Here is a 14,821-nt window from a genome sequence, read left to right as displayed (position 1 = left end):
CCAGATAGGGCTGTTTCCTGTCTTTGTGTGTGTTGCACCAGATAGGGTTGTTCCCTGTCTCTGTGTTTGCACCAGATAGGGCTGTTCCCTGTCTTTGTGTTTGTTGCACCAGATAGGGCTGTTTCCTGTCTTTGTTTGTTGCACCAGATAGGGTTGTTCCCTGTCTCTGTGTTTGCACCAGATAGGGCTGTTTCCTGTCTCAGTGTTTGCACCAGATAGGGCTGTTTCCTGTCTCTGTGTTTGTAGCACCAGATAGGGCTGTTTCCTGTCTCTGTGTTTGTAGCGCCAGATAGGGCTGTTTCCTGTCTTTGTGTTTGTTGTTTTGTATTATGTTCATGTTTAGTTTTCTTATTAAAAACCATGAATAGAAACCACACTGCATTTTGGTCCGCCTCTCCTTCACCTCAAGAAAACCGTTACACATACAGTATATCATAAAGACAGTTTTTTTTTAAATTAAACTACAGTATTTGATATGCATGCTAAAAGAAACATTTGGGTCAATAATACCAATCTCTGGTGCTGATATTGCTATGGTAAACACTCTTAAATGAGCTGACATTCCACCTGCTCTGATGATCCCCATAGAGAAACCCTCTGGTTGTTTATCCATGCAGAGCATCCCCTTTGTTTAGAAGACTGAAGGAAAGACAGGTCATCTAGTTACAGAGCTGGAGGGGAAGACAGAGGAAGAACAGGGAGAGGGTGGAAAGAAAGAGGGAGAGGGACAGAAAGAGGGAGCGAGAGAAGGAGAGGGAGCGAGAGAAAGAGAGGGAAGGGGAGAGAGGAGAGGGAGAGAGAGAAGGGGAAAGAGAGAGAGGGAGTGAGGGTTCAACATGGGAACCCAAAAGACTCCTACCTGGAACCAAAAATGGTTCTCTTATGGAGACAACAGAGAAACCATTTTAGAGTGTAGAGCATGGCTGTTGCAATGCCAGGATAATGGGTTTGATTCCCTGTGAAATATATACAATTATATTATTATATACTGTATATATATAGAGAGACAGAAAGGAAGAGAGGGAGGGAGGGAGGGAGGGAGGGAGGGAGGGAGATCAGGGCAGTCTTTTCACAGCCAGGAAGCTACTGTGACCCACCGGATGTTCCAGTCAAGCTGTCGTGGTCCCAGGTGGCTGAGCTCACACACAGGTCATGAGTAAGTGGGTGCCAGGGGACCTGTGCATTCTACTGTGACCAGCCAACAGATGTGCAGCCCTCTACCCTCCACCCCAACCTCCTCCCTCCTCCCTGATCACCCTGTACCCAGCCCCAGTCCAAAGGAGAGAGAAGGACACAGCTGGGCCTATTCAGCCAACCAAGACACAATGGATGTGTCCCAAATGGCACCCTATTCCGTATGTAGTCTCTATGGGTTTTGGTCAAAAGTAGTGCACTATAAAGGGAATAGGGTGCCATTTGGGATGAAGCTCATTCCACCATGATGCACCAGCCTGTCTACTGCTACCTACTGCCAGTGATCTAGTGAAGGGTAAATCCATAGAGATTCTATCGTTCTATTTATATCTGTGTGTAAACCTACGGAAACACTGTTAACACACCTGTTAAAAAGGAATTCTTTGAAAACCTAAATACTAGTGAGGTAATACAAACAAAATATGAAGTTGACATTTAAAAAAATGACATGTTTATGGTTCTCAGCAAGCAGGCTTTTGTAGATTTCCGTAGAACTTCCGGCGCCGACAGAGATGGCCGCCTCGCTTCGCGTTCCTAGGAAACTATGCAGTTTTTTGTTTTTTTACGTGTTATTTCTTACATTAGTACCCCAGGTCATCTTAGGTTTCATTACATACAGTCGAGAAGAACTACTGAATATAAGATCAGCATCAACTCACCATCAGTACGACCAAGAATATGTTTTTCGCGACGCGGATCCTGTGTTCTGCCTTACAAACAGGACAACGGAGTGGATCCTATGCAGCGACCCAAAAAAACGACTCCGAAAGAGAGGGAAACGAGGCGGTCTTCTGGTCAGACTCCGGAGACGGGCACAGCGCACACCACTCCCTAGCATTCTTCTTGCCAATGTCCAGTCTCTTGACAACAAGGTTGATGAAATCCGAGCAAGGGTAGCATTCCAGAGGGACATCAGAGACTGTAACGTTCTTTGCTTCACGGAAACGTGGCTTACTGGAGAGACGCTATCCGAAGCGGTGCAGCCAACAGGTTTCTCCACGCATCGCGCAGACAGGAAAAAACATCTTTCTGGTAAAAAGAGGGGCGGGGGCGTATGCCTTATGACTAACGTGACATGGTGCGATGAAAGAAACATACAGGAACTCAAATCCTTCTGTTCACCTGATTTAGAATTCCTCACAATCAAATGTAGACCGCATTATCTACCAAGAGAATTCTCTTCGATTATAATCACAGCCGTATATATCCCCCCCCAAGCAGACACATCGATGGCTCTGAACGAACTTTATTTAACTCTCTGCAAACTGGAAACAATTTATCCGGAGGCTGCATTCATTGTAGCTGGGGATTTTAACAAGGCTAATCTGAAAACAAGACTCCCCAAATTTTATCAGCATATCGATTGCGCAACCAGGGGAGGAAAGACCTTGGACCATTGTTACTCTAACTTCCGCGACGCATATAAGGCCCTGCCCCGCCCCCCTTTCGGAAAAGCTGACCACGACTCCATTTTGTTGATCCCTGCCTACAGACAGAAACTAAAACAAGAGGCTCCCACGCTGAGGTCTGTCCAACGCTGGTCCGACCAAGCTGACTCCACACTCCAAGACTGCTTCCATCACGTGGACTGGGAGATGTTTCGTATTGCGTCAGATAACAACATTGACGAATACGCTGATTCGGTGTGCGAGTTCATTAGAACGTGCGTTGAAGATGTCGTTCCCATAGCAACGATTAAAACATTCCCTAACCAGAAACCGTGGATTGATGGCAGCATTCGTGTGAAACTGAAAGCGCGAACCACTGCTTTTAATCAGGGCAAGGTGTCTGGTAACATGACCGAATACAAACAGTGCAGCTATTCCCTCCGCAAGGCTATCAAACAAGCTAAGCGCCAGTACAGAGACAAAGTAGAATCTCAATTCAACGGCTCAGACACAAGAGGCATGTGGCAGGGTCTACAGTCAATCACGGACTACAGGAAGAAACCCAGCCCAGTCACGGACCAGGATGTCTTGCTCCCAGGCAGACTAAATAACTTTTTTGCCCGCTTTGAGGACAATACAGTGCCACTGACACGGCCTGCAACGAAAACATGCGGTCTCTCCTTCACTGCAGACGAGGTGAGTAAGACATTTAAACGTGTTAACCCTCGCAAGGCTGCAGGCCCAGATGGCATCCCCAGCCGCGCCCTCAGAGCATGCGCAGACCAGCTGGCCGGTGTGTTTACGGACATATTCAATCAATCCATATACCAGTCTGCTGTTCCCACATGCTTCAAGAGGGCCACCATTGTTCCTGTTCCCAAGAAAGCTAAGGTAACTGAGCTAAACGACTACCGCCCCGTAGCACTCACATCCGTCATCATGAAGTGCTTTGAGAGACTAGTCAAGGACCATATCACCTCCACCCTACCTGACACCCTAGACCCACTCCAATTTGCTTACCGCCCAAATAGGTCTACAGACGATGCAATCTCAACCACACTGCACACTGCCCTAACCCATCTGGACAAGAGGAATACCTATGTGAGAATGCTGTTCATCGACTACAGCTCGGCATTCAACACCATAGTACCCTCCAAGCTCGTCATCAAGCTCGAGACCCTGGGTCTCGACCCCGCCCTGTGCAACTGGGTACTGGACTTCCTGACGGGCCGCCCCCAGGTGGTGAGGGTAGGCAACAACATCTCCTCCCCGCTGATCCTCAACACTGGGGCCCCACAAGGTTGCGTTCTGAGCCCTCTCCTGTACTCCCTGTTCACCCACGACTGCGTGGCCACGCACGCCTCCAACTCAATCATCAAGTTTGCGGACGACACAACAGTGGTAGGCTTGATTACCAACAACGATGAGACGGCCTACAGGGAGGAGGTGAGGGCCCTCGGAGTGTGGTGTCAGGAAAACAACCTCACACTCAACGTCAACAAAACTAAGGAGATGATTGTGGACTTCAGGAAACAGCAGAGGGAACACCCCCCTATCCACATCGATGGAACAGTAGTGGAGAGGGTAGCAAGTTTTAAGTTCCTCGGCATACACATCACAGACAAACTGAATTGGTCCACTCACACAGACAGCATCGTGAAGAAGGCGCAGCAGCGCCTCTTCAACCTCAGGAGGCTGAAGAAATTCGGCTTGTCACCAAAAGCACTCACAAACTTCTACAGATGCACAATCGAGAGCATCCTGGCGGGCTGTATCACCGCCTGGTATGGCAACTGCACCGCCCTCAACCGTAAGGCTCTCCAGAGGGTAGTGAGGTCTGCACAACGCATCACCGGGGGCAAACTACCTGCCCTCCAGGACACCCGATGTCACAGGAAGGCCATAAAGATCATCAAGGACATCAACCACCCGAGCCACTGCCTGTTCACCCCGCTATCATCCAGAAGGCGAGGTCAGTACAGGTGCATCAAAGCTGGGATCGAGAGACTGAAAAACAGCTTCTATCTCAAGGCCATCAGACTGTTAAACAGCCACCACTAACACTGAGTGGCTGCTGCCAACACACTGACACTGACTCAACTCCAGCCACTTTAATAATGGGAATTGATGGGAAATGATGTAAATATATCACTAGCCACTTTAAACAATGCTACCTTATATAAATGTTACTTACCCTACATTATTCATCTCATATGCATACGTATATACTGTACTCTATATCATCGACGGTATCCTTATGTAATACATGTATCACTAGCCACTTTATACTATACTATGCCACTTTGTTTACATACTCATCTCATTTGTACATACTGTACCCGATACCATCTACTGTATCTTGCCTATGCTGCTCTGTACCATCACTCATTCATATATCCTTATGTACATATTATTTTTCCCCTTACACTGTGTACAAGACAGTTGTTTTGGAATTGTTAGTTAGATTACTTGTTATTACTGCATTGTCGGAACTAGAAGCACAAGCATTTCGCTACACTCGCATTAACATCTGCTAACCATGTGTATGTGACAAATAAAATTTGATTTGATTTGAGATTTGACTCAAACTATTATTGTCAAAATACACACTTAACTGTGTTGCAGTGTGGGCTGTCTATTTCTGATTTGTTACATAGATTCAGTGTAAACCAGTCTCTCTCTCTGGCAGACATGATGGGTCCCATATGTTATGAATCTATCAAAGAGTAACCTCATCTCACCCCCAACGCTATGAACCTTACAATGCCTAGTCCACAGGCAACCATATCTCTGGCAGATGGCCATCTTGCCTGACAGGCTGAGAGGAGAGTAGAGGAGAGGAGAGGAGAGTGAGCAGTAAGGCTGATGTTTAGTATAGCTCTCTTGGAAGTCTTCCCCAGTCTGTGCACAGCGGCCAGGGACCTGTCTACATGTGGTAAATATATAAAGATAGCCTGTGTGTGTCCTACTTTGCAGGTGTTGTTTACAGTGTGTTGGGGCAGACCTGCAGCAGAGAAGGGTCTCCGGAGCCCAAGGGCAGGGGTTATCCTTACAGACGTCACCAAAGGTCACCTGTTAGAAAATAAAAACACACGTGAGGAGGGTGGGAATGGGGGAGGGACAGGAGAGTAGGAGAAGGAGGGGTGAGACATCGTCACATAGTGTGCATTCGGAAGGTTTTCAGAACCCTTGACTTTTTCCACATGTTGCTACGTTACAGCCTTATTCTAAAAACTTTTTTTTTTTTAAATCCTCTCATCAATCTACACACAATACCTCATAATGACAAAGCGAAAAAAGGCTCTAAGAAATTTTTGCAAATATATTATAAATAAAAAACAGAAATACCTTATTTAGTATTCAGACCCTTTGCTATGAGACTCCATAGACTGTTTCCATTGATCATCCTTGAGATGTTTCTACAACTTGATTGGAATCCACCTGTGGTAAATTCAATCGACTGGACATGATTTGGAAAGGCACACATCTGTCTATAAAAGGTCCCACAGTTGACAGTGCATTTTAAATTGAATCAAATTTGACCGTCTGTAGTGCCTTGCGGTCGGAGGATGATCTGTTCTTATACCAGGCAGTGATGCAACCCGTCAGGATGCTCTCGATAGTGCAGCTGTAGAACTTTTTGAGGATCTGAGGACCCATGCCAAATATTTTCAGTCTCCTGAGGGGGAATAGGCTTTGTCATGCCCTCTTCACGACTGTCTTGGTGTGTTTGGACCATGATAGTTTGTTGGTGATGTGGACACCAAGGAACTTGAAGCTCTCAACCTGCTCCACAACAGCCCCATCAATGAGAATGGGGGCGTGCTCGGTCCTCCTTTTCCTGTATTCCAAAATCATCTCCTTTGTCTTGATCACGTTGAGGGAGTGGTTTTTATTCTGGCACCACATGGCTAGGTCTCTGACCTCCTCCCTATAGGCTGTCTCATCGTTGTCGGTGATCAGGCCTACCACTGATGTGTTATCGGAAAACGTATTGATGGTGTTGGAGTTATGCCTGGCCGTGTAGTCATGAGTGAACAGGGAGTACAGGATGGGACTGAGCATGCACCTTAGAGGGGCCCCCGTGTTGAGGATCAGAGTGGCGGATGTGTTGTTACCTTCCCTTACCACTTGTGGGTGGCCCGTCAGGAAGTCCAGGATCAAGTTGCAGAGGGAGGTGTTTAGTCCCAGGGTCCTTAGCTTAGTGATGAGCTTTGAGGGCCCTATGTTGTTCAACTCTGAGCTGTAGTCAATGACACATGCTGGTAATCCGTGCTGGTAATCCGCCTGGCCCTACGGCCTTGTGAATGTTGACTTGTTTAAAGGTCTGACTCACATCGGCTACGGAGAGCATGATCACATAGTCGTTTGGAACAGCTGATGCTCTCATGCATGTTTCAGTGTTATTTGCCTCGAAGGGAGCATAGCAGTAATATAACTCTTCTGGTAGGCTCGCGTCACTAGGCAGCTCGCGGCTGTGCTTCCCTTTGTATCCCTTTGGGGTATTGAGCGTACAGTCACTGTGGGGATGACGTCATCGATGCACTTATTGATGAAGCCAGTGACTGATGTGGTGTACTCCTCAATGCCATCGGAAGAATCCCGGAACATATTCCAGTCTGTGCTAGCAAAACAGTCCTGTAACTTAGCATCGGTTTCATCTGACTACTTTTTTATTTCTGCTTTAGTTTTTGCTTGTAAGCAGGAATCAGGAGGATATAATTATGGTCAGATTTGCCAAATGGAGGGCGAGGGAGAGCTTTGTACGGATCTCTGTGTGTGGAGTAAAGGTAGAAATGAGGTAAAACAGATTTAAGTTTCCCTGCATTAAAGTCCCCTGCCACTAGGAGCGCCGCCTCTGGATGAGCGTCTTCCTGTTTGCTTATGGCCTTATACAGCTCATTGAGTGAGGTCTTAGTGCCAGCATCGGTTTGTGGTGGTAAATAGACAGCTACAAAGAATATAGATGAAATCCCTCTTGGTAAATAGTGTGGTCTACAGCTTATCATGAGATTCTCTACCTCAGGTGGGCAAAATTTGAGACTTCCTTAGATTTTGTGCACCAGCTGTTGTTTACAAATATACATAGACCGTCACCCCTTGTCTTACCAGAGGCCACTGTTCTATCCTGCTGAAAGATGGTCGGAGAGGATTGAAAAGAGCACATGAAGATTTGAGTGAGAGAGAGAGAGAGAGAGAGAGAGAGAGAGAGAGAGAGAGAGAGAGAGAGAGAGAGAGAAGAGAAACAGAGTGAGGGAGGGAGAGAGACGAGAAGGAGAGAGATAGAAAGAGAGAGAGGGAAAGAAAGAAAGGGACAGAGCGAAAGAGAGAGAAGGAAAGACGGAGGGAGAAAGAGAGAGAGACGAGAGGGAGAAAAACAGAAGGAGAGCTAGATATCGAAAAAGAGAGAGAGAGGCTGTTATTTATTGTGACAACTTGTATTTTTCCAGTTTTTCTGACGGTGAGAACGCGGTAGACACATTACATGTCTAAAGGGAGCATTTTCCTTTCCAGACACACACACACATGCACGCCTGCACACACACACGCCTGAACGAGTGCACACACACATCTACAACCACACCCACCCTGCAAGACCATAGGAAAAAGAGAGGCGTAAGGTATGCTCTCTTAGGACGATCTCGAGTGTGAAAATGTCATGTACTGTCATGTTGTGTCTTGTCTCTGTCCTTTCCCTTCACCCTGTCTCCCTCTGCTGGTCGTTGTTAGGTTACCTTTTCTCCCCCGCTTTCCCCCAGCTGTTCCTTGTCTCCTCTGACTACCCATTCACCCCGTTTCCCACCTGTTCCCTTTTTCCCTCTGATTAGGTCCCTATATCTCTCTCTGTTTCTGTTCCTGTCCTTGTCGGATTCTTGTTTGTTGTGTTTCATGCCTGAGCCAGACTATCGTCATGTTTGCTGTAACCTTGTCCTGTCCTGTCGGAATCTGCCGGTCTATCTGAGCCTACCTATGTTTGGTTATTAAAGAAGCTCTGTTTAAGTTAGTTCGCTTTTGGGTCCTCATTCACTCACCATAACAGAAGAATCCGACCCCAGGGCCACCTCTCTTCCTCCACACCGGTCGTATGATTGTAGTATTGATCTCCTTCCGGGAACCACCCCCCCCCGGGGTAGACTATACTCTCTGTCGGCTCCCGAACGTAAGGCTCTCGAAGATTATTTGTCTGTAGCTCTTGACGCCGGTACCATAGTCCCCTCCTCCTCTCCCGCCGGAGCGGGGTTTTTTTTTGTCAAGAAGAAGGACGGGTCTCTGCGCCCCTGCATAGATTATCGAGGGCTGAATGACATAACAGTGAAGAATCGTTATCCGCTTCCTCTTATGTCTTCAGCCTTCGAGATCCTGCAGGGAGCCAGGTTTTTCACTAAGTTGGACCTTCGTAACGCTTACCATCTCGTGCGCATCAGGGAGGGGGACGAGTGGAAGACGGCGTTTAACACTCCGTTAGGGCACTTTGAATACCGGGTTCTTCCTTTCGGCCTCGCTAACGCTCCAGCTGTCTTTCAGGCATTAGTCAATGATGTCCTGAGAGACATGCTGAACATCTTTGTTTTCGTTTACCTTGACGATATCCTGATTTTTTCACCGTCACTCCAGATTCATGTTCAGCACGTTCGACGTGTCCTCCAGCGCCTTTTAGAGAATTGTCTTTTTGTGAAGGCTGAGAAGTGCACTTTTCATGCCTCCTCCGTCACATTTCTCGGTTCTGTTATTTCCGCTGAAGGCATTAAGATGGATCCCGCTAAGGTCCAAGCTGTCATTGATTGGCCCGTCCCTAAGTCACGCGTCGAGCTGCAGCGCTTTCTCGGCTTCGCGAACTTCTATCGTCGTTTCATCCGCAATTTCGGTCAGGTGGCAGCTCCTCTCACAGCCCTTACTTCTGTCAAGACGTGCTTTAAGTGGTCCGTTTCCGCCCAGGGAGCTTTTGATCTCCTCAAGAATCGTTTTACATCCGCTCCTATCCTTGTTACACCTGACGTCTCTAGACAGTTCGTTGTCGAGGTTGACGCGTCAGAGGTGGGCGTGGGAGCCATTCTTTCTCAGCGCTCCCTCTCTGACGACAAGGTCCACCCATGCGCGTATTTTTCTCATCGCCTGTCGCCGTCGGAACGTAACTATGATGTGGGAAACCGCGAACTGCTCGCCATCCGGTTAGCCCTAGGCGAATGGCGACAGTGGTTGGAGGGGGCGACCGTTCCTTTTGTCGTTTGGACTGACCATAGGAACCTTGAGTACATCCGTTCTGCCAAACGACTTAATGCGCGTCAGGCGCGTTGGGCGCTGTTTTTCGCTCGTTTCGAGTTCGTGATTTCTTATCGTCCGGGCTCTAAGAACACCAAGCCTGATGCTTTGTCTCGTCTCTTCAGTTCTTCAGTAGCCTCCACTGACCCCGAGGGGATTCTCCCTGAGGGGCGTGTTGTCGGGTTGACTGTCTGGGGAATTGAGAGGCAGGTAAAGCAAGCGCTCACTCACACTCCGTCGCCGCGCGCTTGTCCTAGGAACCTTCTTTTCGTTCCCGTTCCTACTCGTCTGGCCGTTCTTCAGTGGGCTCACTCTGCCAAGTTAGCCGGCCACCCTGGCGTTCGGGGTACGCTTGCTTCCATTCGCCAGCGTTTTTGGTGGCCCACCCGGGAGCATGACACGCGTCGTTTCGTGGCTGCTTGTTCGGTCTGCGCGCAGACTAAGTCCGGTAACTCTCCCCCTGCCGGCCGTCTCAGGCCGCTTCCTATTCCCTCTCGACCGTGGTCTCACATCGCCTTAGATTTTGTCACCGGACTGCCTTCGTCAGCGGGGAAGACTGTTATTCTTACGGTTGTCGATAGGTTCTCTAAGGCGGCTCATTTCATTCCCCTTGCTAAGCTTCCTTCTGCTAAAGAGACGGCACAAATCATCATCGAGAATGTTTTCAGAATTCATGGCCTTCCGTCAGACGTCGTTTCGGACAGAGGTCCGCAATTCACGTCTCAATTTTGGAGGGAGTTTTGCCGTTTGATTGGGGCTTCCGTCAGTCTCTCTTCCGGCTTTCACCCCCAGTCTAACGGTCAAGCAGAACGGGCCAATCAGACTATTGGTCGCATCTTACGCAGTCTTTCTTTTCGCAACCCTGCGTCTTGGTCAGAACAGCTCCCCTGGGCAGAATACGCCCACAACTCGCTTCCTTCGTCTGCGACCGGGCTATCTCCTTTTCAGAGTAGCCTCGGGTACCAGCCTCCGCTGTTCTCATCTCAGTTCGCCGAGTCCAGCGTCCCCTCCGCTCAGGCTTTTGTCCAACGTTGCGAGCGCACCTGGAAGAGGGTCAGGTCTGCACTTTGCCGTTATAGGACGCAGACTGTGAGGGCTGCTAATAAGCGTAGAACTAAGAGTCCTAGATATTGTCGCGGTCAGAGAGTTTGGCTCTCCACTCAGAACCTTCCCCTTAAGACGGCTTCTCGCAAGTTGACCCCGCGGTTCATTGGTCCGTTCCGTATTTCTCGGGTCATTAATCCTGTCGCAGTTCGACTTCTTCTTCCGCGATACCTTCGTCGCGTCCACCCGGTCTTCCATGTCTCCTGCATCAAGCCCGTCCTTCGCGCCCCCGCTCGTCTTCCCCCCCCCCCCCCCCATCCTTGTCGAGGGCGCACCCATCTACAGGGTCCGTAGAATTTTGGACATGCGTCCTCGGGGCCGTGGTCACCAGTACCTCGTAGATTGGGAGGGGTACGGTCCTGAGGAGAGGAGTTGGGTTCCCTCTCGGGACGTGCTGGACCGTGCGCTGATCGAGGATTTCCTCCGTTGCCGCCAGGTTTCCTCCTCGAGTGCGCCAGGAGGCGCTCGGTGAGTGGGGGGGTACTGTCATGTACTGTCATGTTGTGTCTTGTCTCTGTCCTTTCCCTTCACCCTGTCTCCCTCTGCTGGTCGTTGTTAGGTTACCTTTTCTCCCCCGCTTTCCCCCAGCTGTTCCTTGTCTCCTCTGACTACCCATTCACCCCGTTTCCCACCTGTTCCCTTTTTCCCTCTGATTAGGTCCCTATATCTCTCTCTGTTTCTGTTCCTGTCCTTGTCGGATTCTTGTTTGTTGTGTTTCATGCCTGAGCCAGACTATCGTCATGTTTGCTGTAACCTTGTCCTGTCCTGTCGGAATCTGCCGGTCTATCTGAGCCTACCTATGTTTGGTTATTAAAGAAGCTCTGTTTAAGTTAGTTCGCTTTTGGGTCCTCATTCACTCACCATAACAGAAAAGTAGTATTCTATGGTCTGGCTGTTAATAGATCTCATAACAACACTGACTGGGCAGGGAAAATGTATTACCAAGCCTGATGGGCTATGTATATTATTGTCTACATTATACTATCCCTGTCCCATATTCTGAAGGCCCATGGCAATTATTTTGTCTGTTAGTTTTAGGACCTGATAGCTGATGGATGAGTGTGTGCACATGCTTGTGTGTATGTGTGTGTCTGCGCGTGTGTGTGTTTCTGCATGTGTGTGTGTGTGTGCGTGTGTGAGTGGTGATGGATGAGTTTGTGTGTGACCGTGGTTACCACCACAACACCCCCTCAGGATACAGCACACCAGCAGTGATGGAGCATGTCTGCAGCGCTAGGAGAGATATCCATTTACTATCAACACACACACTTCAAATCCATGCCCCACCCCGCCCAACCCCGCCCCACTCCACCACGCCCCACCACGCCTCACCACGCCCCACCACGCCCCAACCCACCCCGCCCAACCCCGCCCCACAACACCACGCCCCACCACGCCTCACCACGCCCCACCCCGCCCCACTCCACCACGCCCCACCACGCCTCACCACGCCCCACCACGCCCCAACCCACCCCGCCCAACCCCGCCCCACAACACCACGCCCCACCACGCCCCACCACGCCCCACCACGCCTCACCACGCCCCACCACGCCTCACCACGCCCCACCACGCCTCACCACGCCTCACCACGCCTCACCATGCCCCACCACGCCCCGCCCCGGCTCACCACGCCTCACCACGCCCCACCACGCCTCACCACGCCTCACCACGCCCCGCCCCGGCTCACCACGCCTCACCACGCCCCACCACGCCTCACCACGCCCCACCACGCCTCACCACGCCCCACCACGCCTCACCACGCCCCACCACGCCTCACCACCCCCCACCACGCCTCACCACGCCCCACCACGCCTCACCACGCCTCACCACGCCCAACCACTTCCCGCCCCACCACGCCCCACCACGCCCCACACACCAACAACTAGAAACCATTTACAGTTTTTCTCAATTGCTAAAACACTAAAACCAATTGGCTGTTTCAAATGATGCGACACAACCAATGTTGAAGGTGGGAAGGAGAAAGTCTGAGAATGTGCATTGTGGGCTGTATACTGTACAATGGATGAATTGTATGGCCCTGAACATTGTGCTTTCCATTTATTAACAGTACTGACTGCTCAATAGATTTTGACTGGTTGCAGGTTCATATCAACAAAGAACAAGAATTACAGAATCACAGAGACAAAGGACAAGTTTGTGAGATGCAGGGTACAGTACTGTAAACATAGGGGTACAAGGAGGAGGAAGAACAAAAAAACAAATTGCAAAGAGCAAAGCAGAGTAGTAATTTCAGATCAATTTTGAGCTACTATGATAGAACATGTTTTCGTTCATCAAAAGACAATGACGGAAAAATATGAATATTTTTTTAGAGTAAAAATGTACTTCTCCCTGAGAATTGTATGATTTGAACAATGTATTTTCTATTTTTCGGTGTATTGTTTACTGACTGCTTGAGAGTGTATATCATTTTGATCACTTTGTTTATGATTTGAGAGCAGTGTTTGATTTTGAACACAGGAAAAACTGTTTTGAGGCGAATGTTTCACTTTGCAAGAGGAGTCAGAGGTTATGTAAATAGTGCTTGAAGATGAGGTTTTGTGTTTAATGTTTTCAGGAAATGGAGCAAGGTTTCAGAAATTGTGTTTTGAGAAAAACTGTAAACATGTTGACTATGGACATTAAAGTCCATCTGTACTGTATGTGTTCGACATGAACTATCTGTGTGTCAGTAGGGATGGGGCCCACATCACTGGTCCTGTGGTGAGCATTTAGAATATTCCCTAATAATATATGCAATGGCTCTTCTTCAGAAGCTCGGCAGCTTAATACCAGTTTAGCTGGCCGTTAATATTTAGTATTCAAGAGACCAGACATCCCAGATAGATTAATTATTCACATAAACCCATTAAATCCATCTGATCCATGTCTGGATGCATATGCACGTTCCCCTCTGCATGCTGCAAAGCTCCAGCGCATGACTCTCTGGGTCATTACACACTCTGGTTATGGATGTCAACAACATATCAACATGAGATATACAATGGTCATACATTTCTGGAACCGGCTCAATCAAAATTTGGTAGGATTGGGTTCACGGGGTAACTTCTAAACATTGCTGCTGAAAATGAATCAAGGCTTTTTCATGTACATCACATACTGTATGTAAAGAGTGCCTTGGCTTTTCTGTTCATGGCTTCTAGTACCACTGAATAAAGACCTGAGCCATAGCCGTTGATCTCTCTGTTCCATGAGTTTGAATATTATGTGTTTTTATTCACCAGAGACGTGTTCTTCCATCATAGTGACAGCATAGATATGAGGAAAGAAGAGGAACGGGGAGGAGAGGAGAGGAGAGGAGAGGAGGGGAGGGGAGGGGAGAGGAGAGGAGAGGAGAGGAGAGGAGAGGAGAGGAGAGGAGAGGAGAGGAGAGGAGAGGAGAGGAACGGGGATGAGAGGAGAGGAGAGGAGAGGAGAGGAGAGGAGAGGAGAGGAGAGGAGAGGAGAGGAGAGGAGAGCGGGCTCTGTGGGTTGTTGTGTGCATTTGTTTTGTGTCTTGACTGTCTGGTTCTCCTGAAGCCATCTTGACTGGTTGAAACAGAAGCAACATGTCACTTTAAACTGTCCTGTTAAATATTACAGCAGAGACAAGCCACAGGCCTGTGAGGGAGGAGGGAGAGGAGGGAGAGGGAGAGGAGAGAAAGAGAGAGGGGGGAGAGGAGGGAGAGGAGAGAAAGAGAGAGGGGGAGAGGAGGGAGAGGGAGAGGAGAGAAAGAGAGAGGGGGGAGAGGAGGGAGAGGAGAGAAAGAGAGAGGGGGAGAGGAGGGAGAGGAGAGAAAGAGAGAGGGGGGAGAGGAGGGAGAGGGAGAGGAGAGAAAGAGAGAGGGGGGAGAGGAGAGAAAGAGAGAGGAGGG

General features: G+C 49.1%; 1 protein-coding gene across 1 annotated transcript; it reads left to right on the top strand.

The window, feature by feature from the left end:
* The first annotated feature begins 12,091 nt into the window (after positions 1-12,091).
* On the top strand, positions 12,092-12,832 carry LOC139403845 (uncharacterized). The gene has a single exon (XM_071146999.1). It carries the CDS (start codon positions 12,092-12,094, stop codon positions 12,830-12,832), a length of 741 nt encoding a protein of 246 aa, XP_071003100.1.
* The last annotated feature ends 1,989 nt before the right edge of the window (positions 12,833-14,821 follow it).

The sequence above is a fragment of the Oncorhynchus clarkii genome, unplaced genomic scaffold (assembly GCF_045791955.1).
Source record: "Oncorhynchus clarkii lewisi isolate Uvic-CL-2024 unplaced genomic scaffold, UVic_Ocla_1.0 unplaced_contig_3727_pilon_pilon, whole genome shotgun sequence".
Classification (NCBI taxonomy): Eukaryota; Metazoa; Chordata; class Actinopteri; order Salmoniformes; family Salmonidae; genus Oncorhynchus; species Oncorhynchus clarkii.
Note: the sequence above shows the minus strand (reverse complement) of the source record. Positions and strands in the feature narration are given on the sequence as shown.

Coding starts and splice junctions, on each gene's coding strand:
- LOC139403845 (XM_071146999.1), top strand. CDS start 12,092: ATGGATGAGTTTGTGTGTGACCGTGGTTACCACCACAACACCCCCTCA.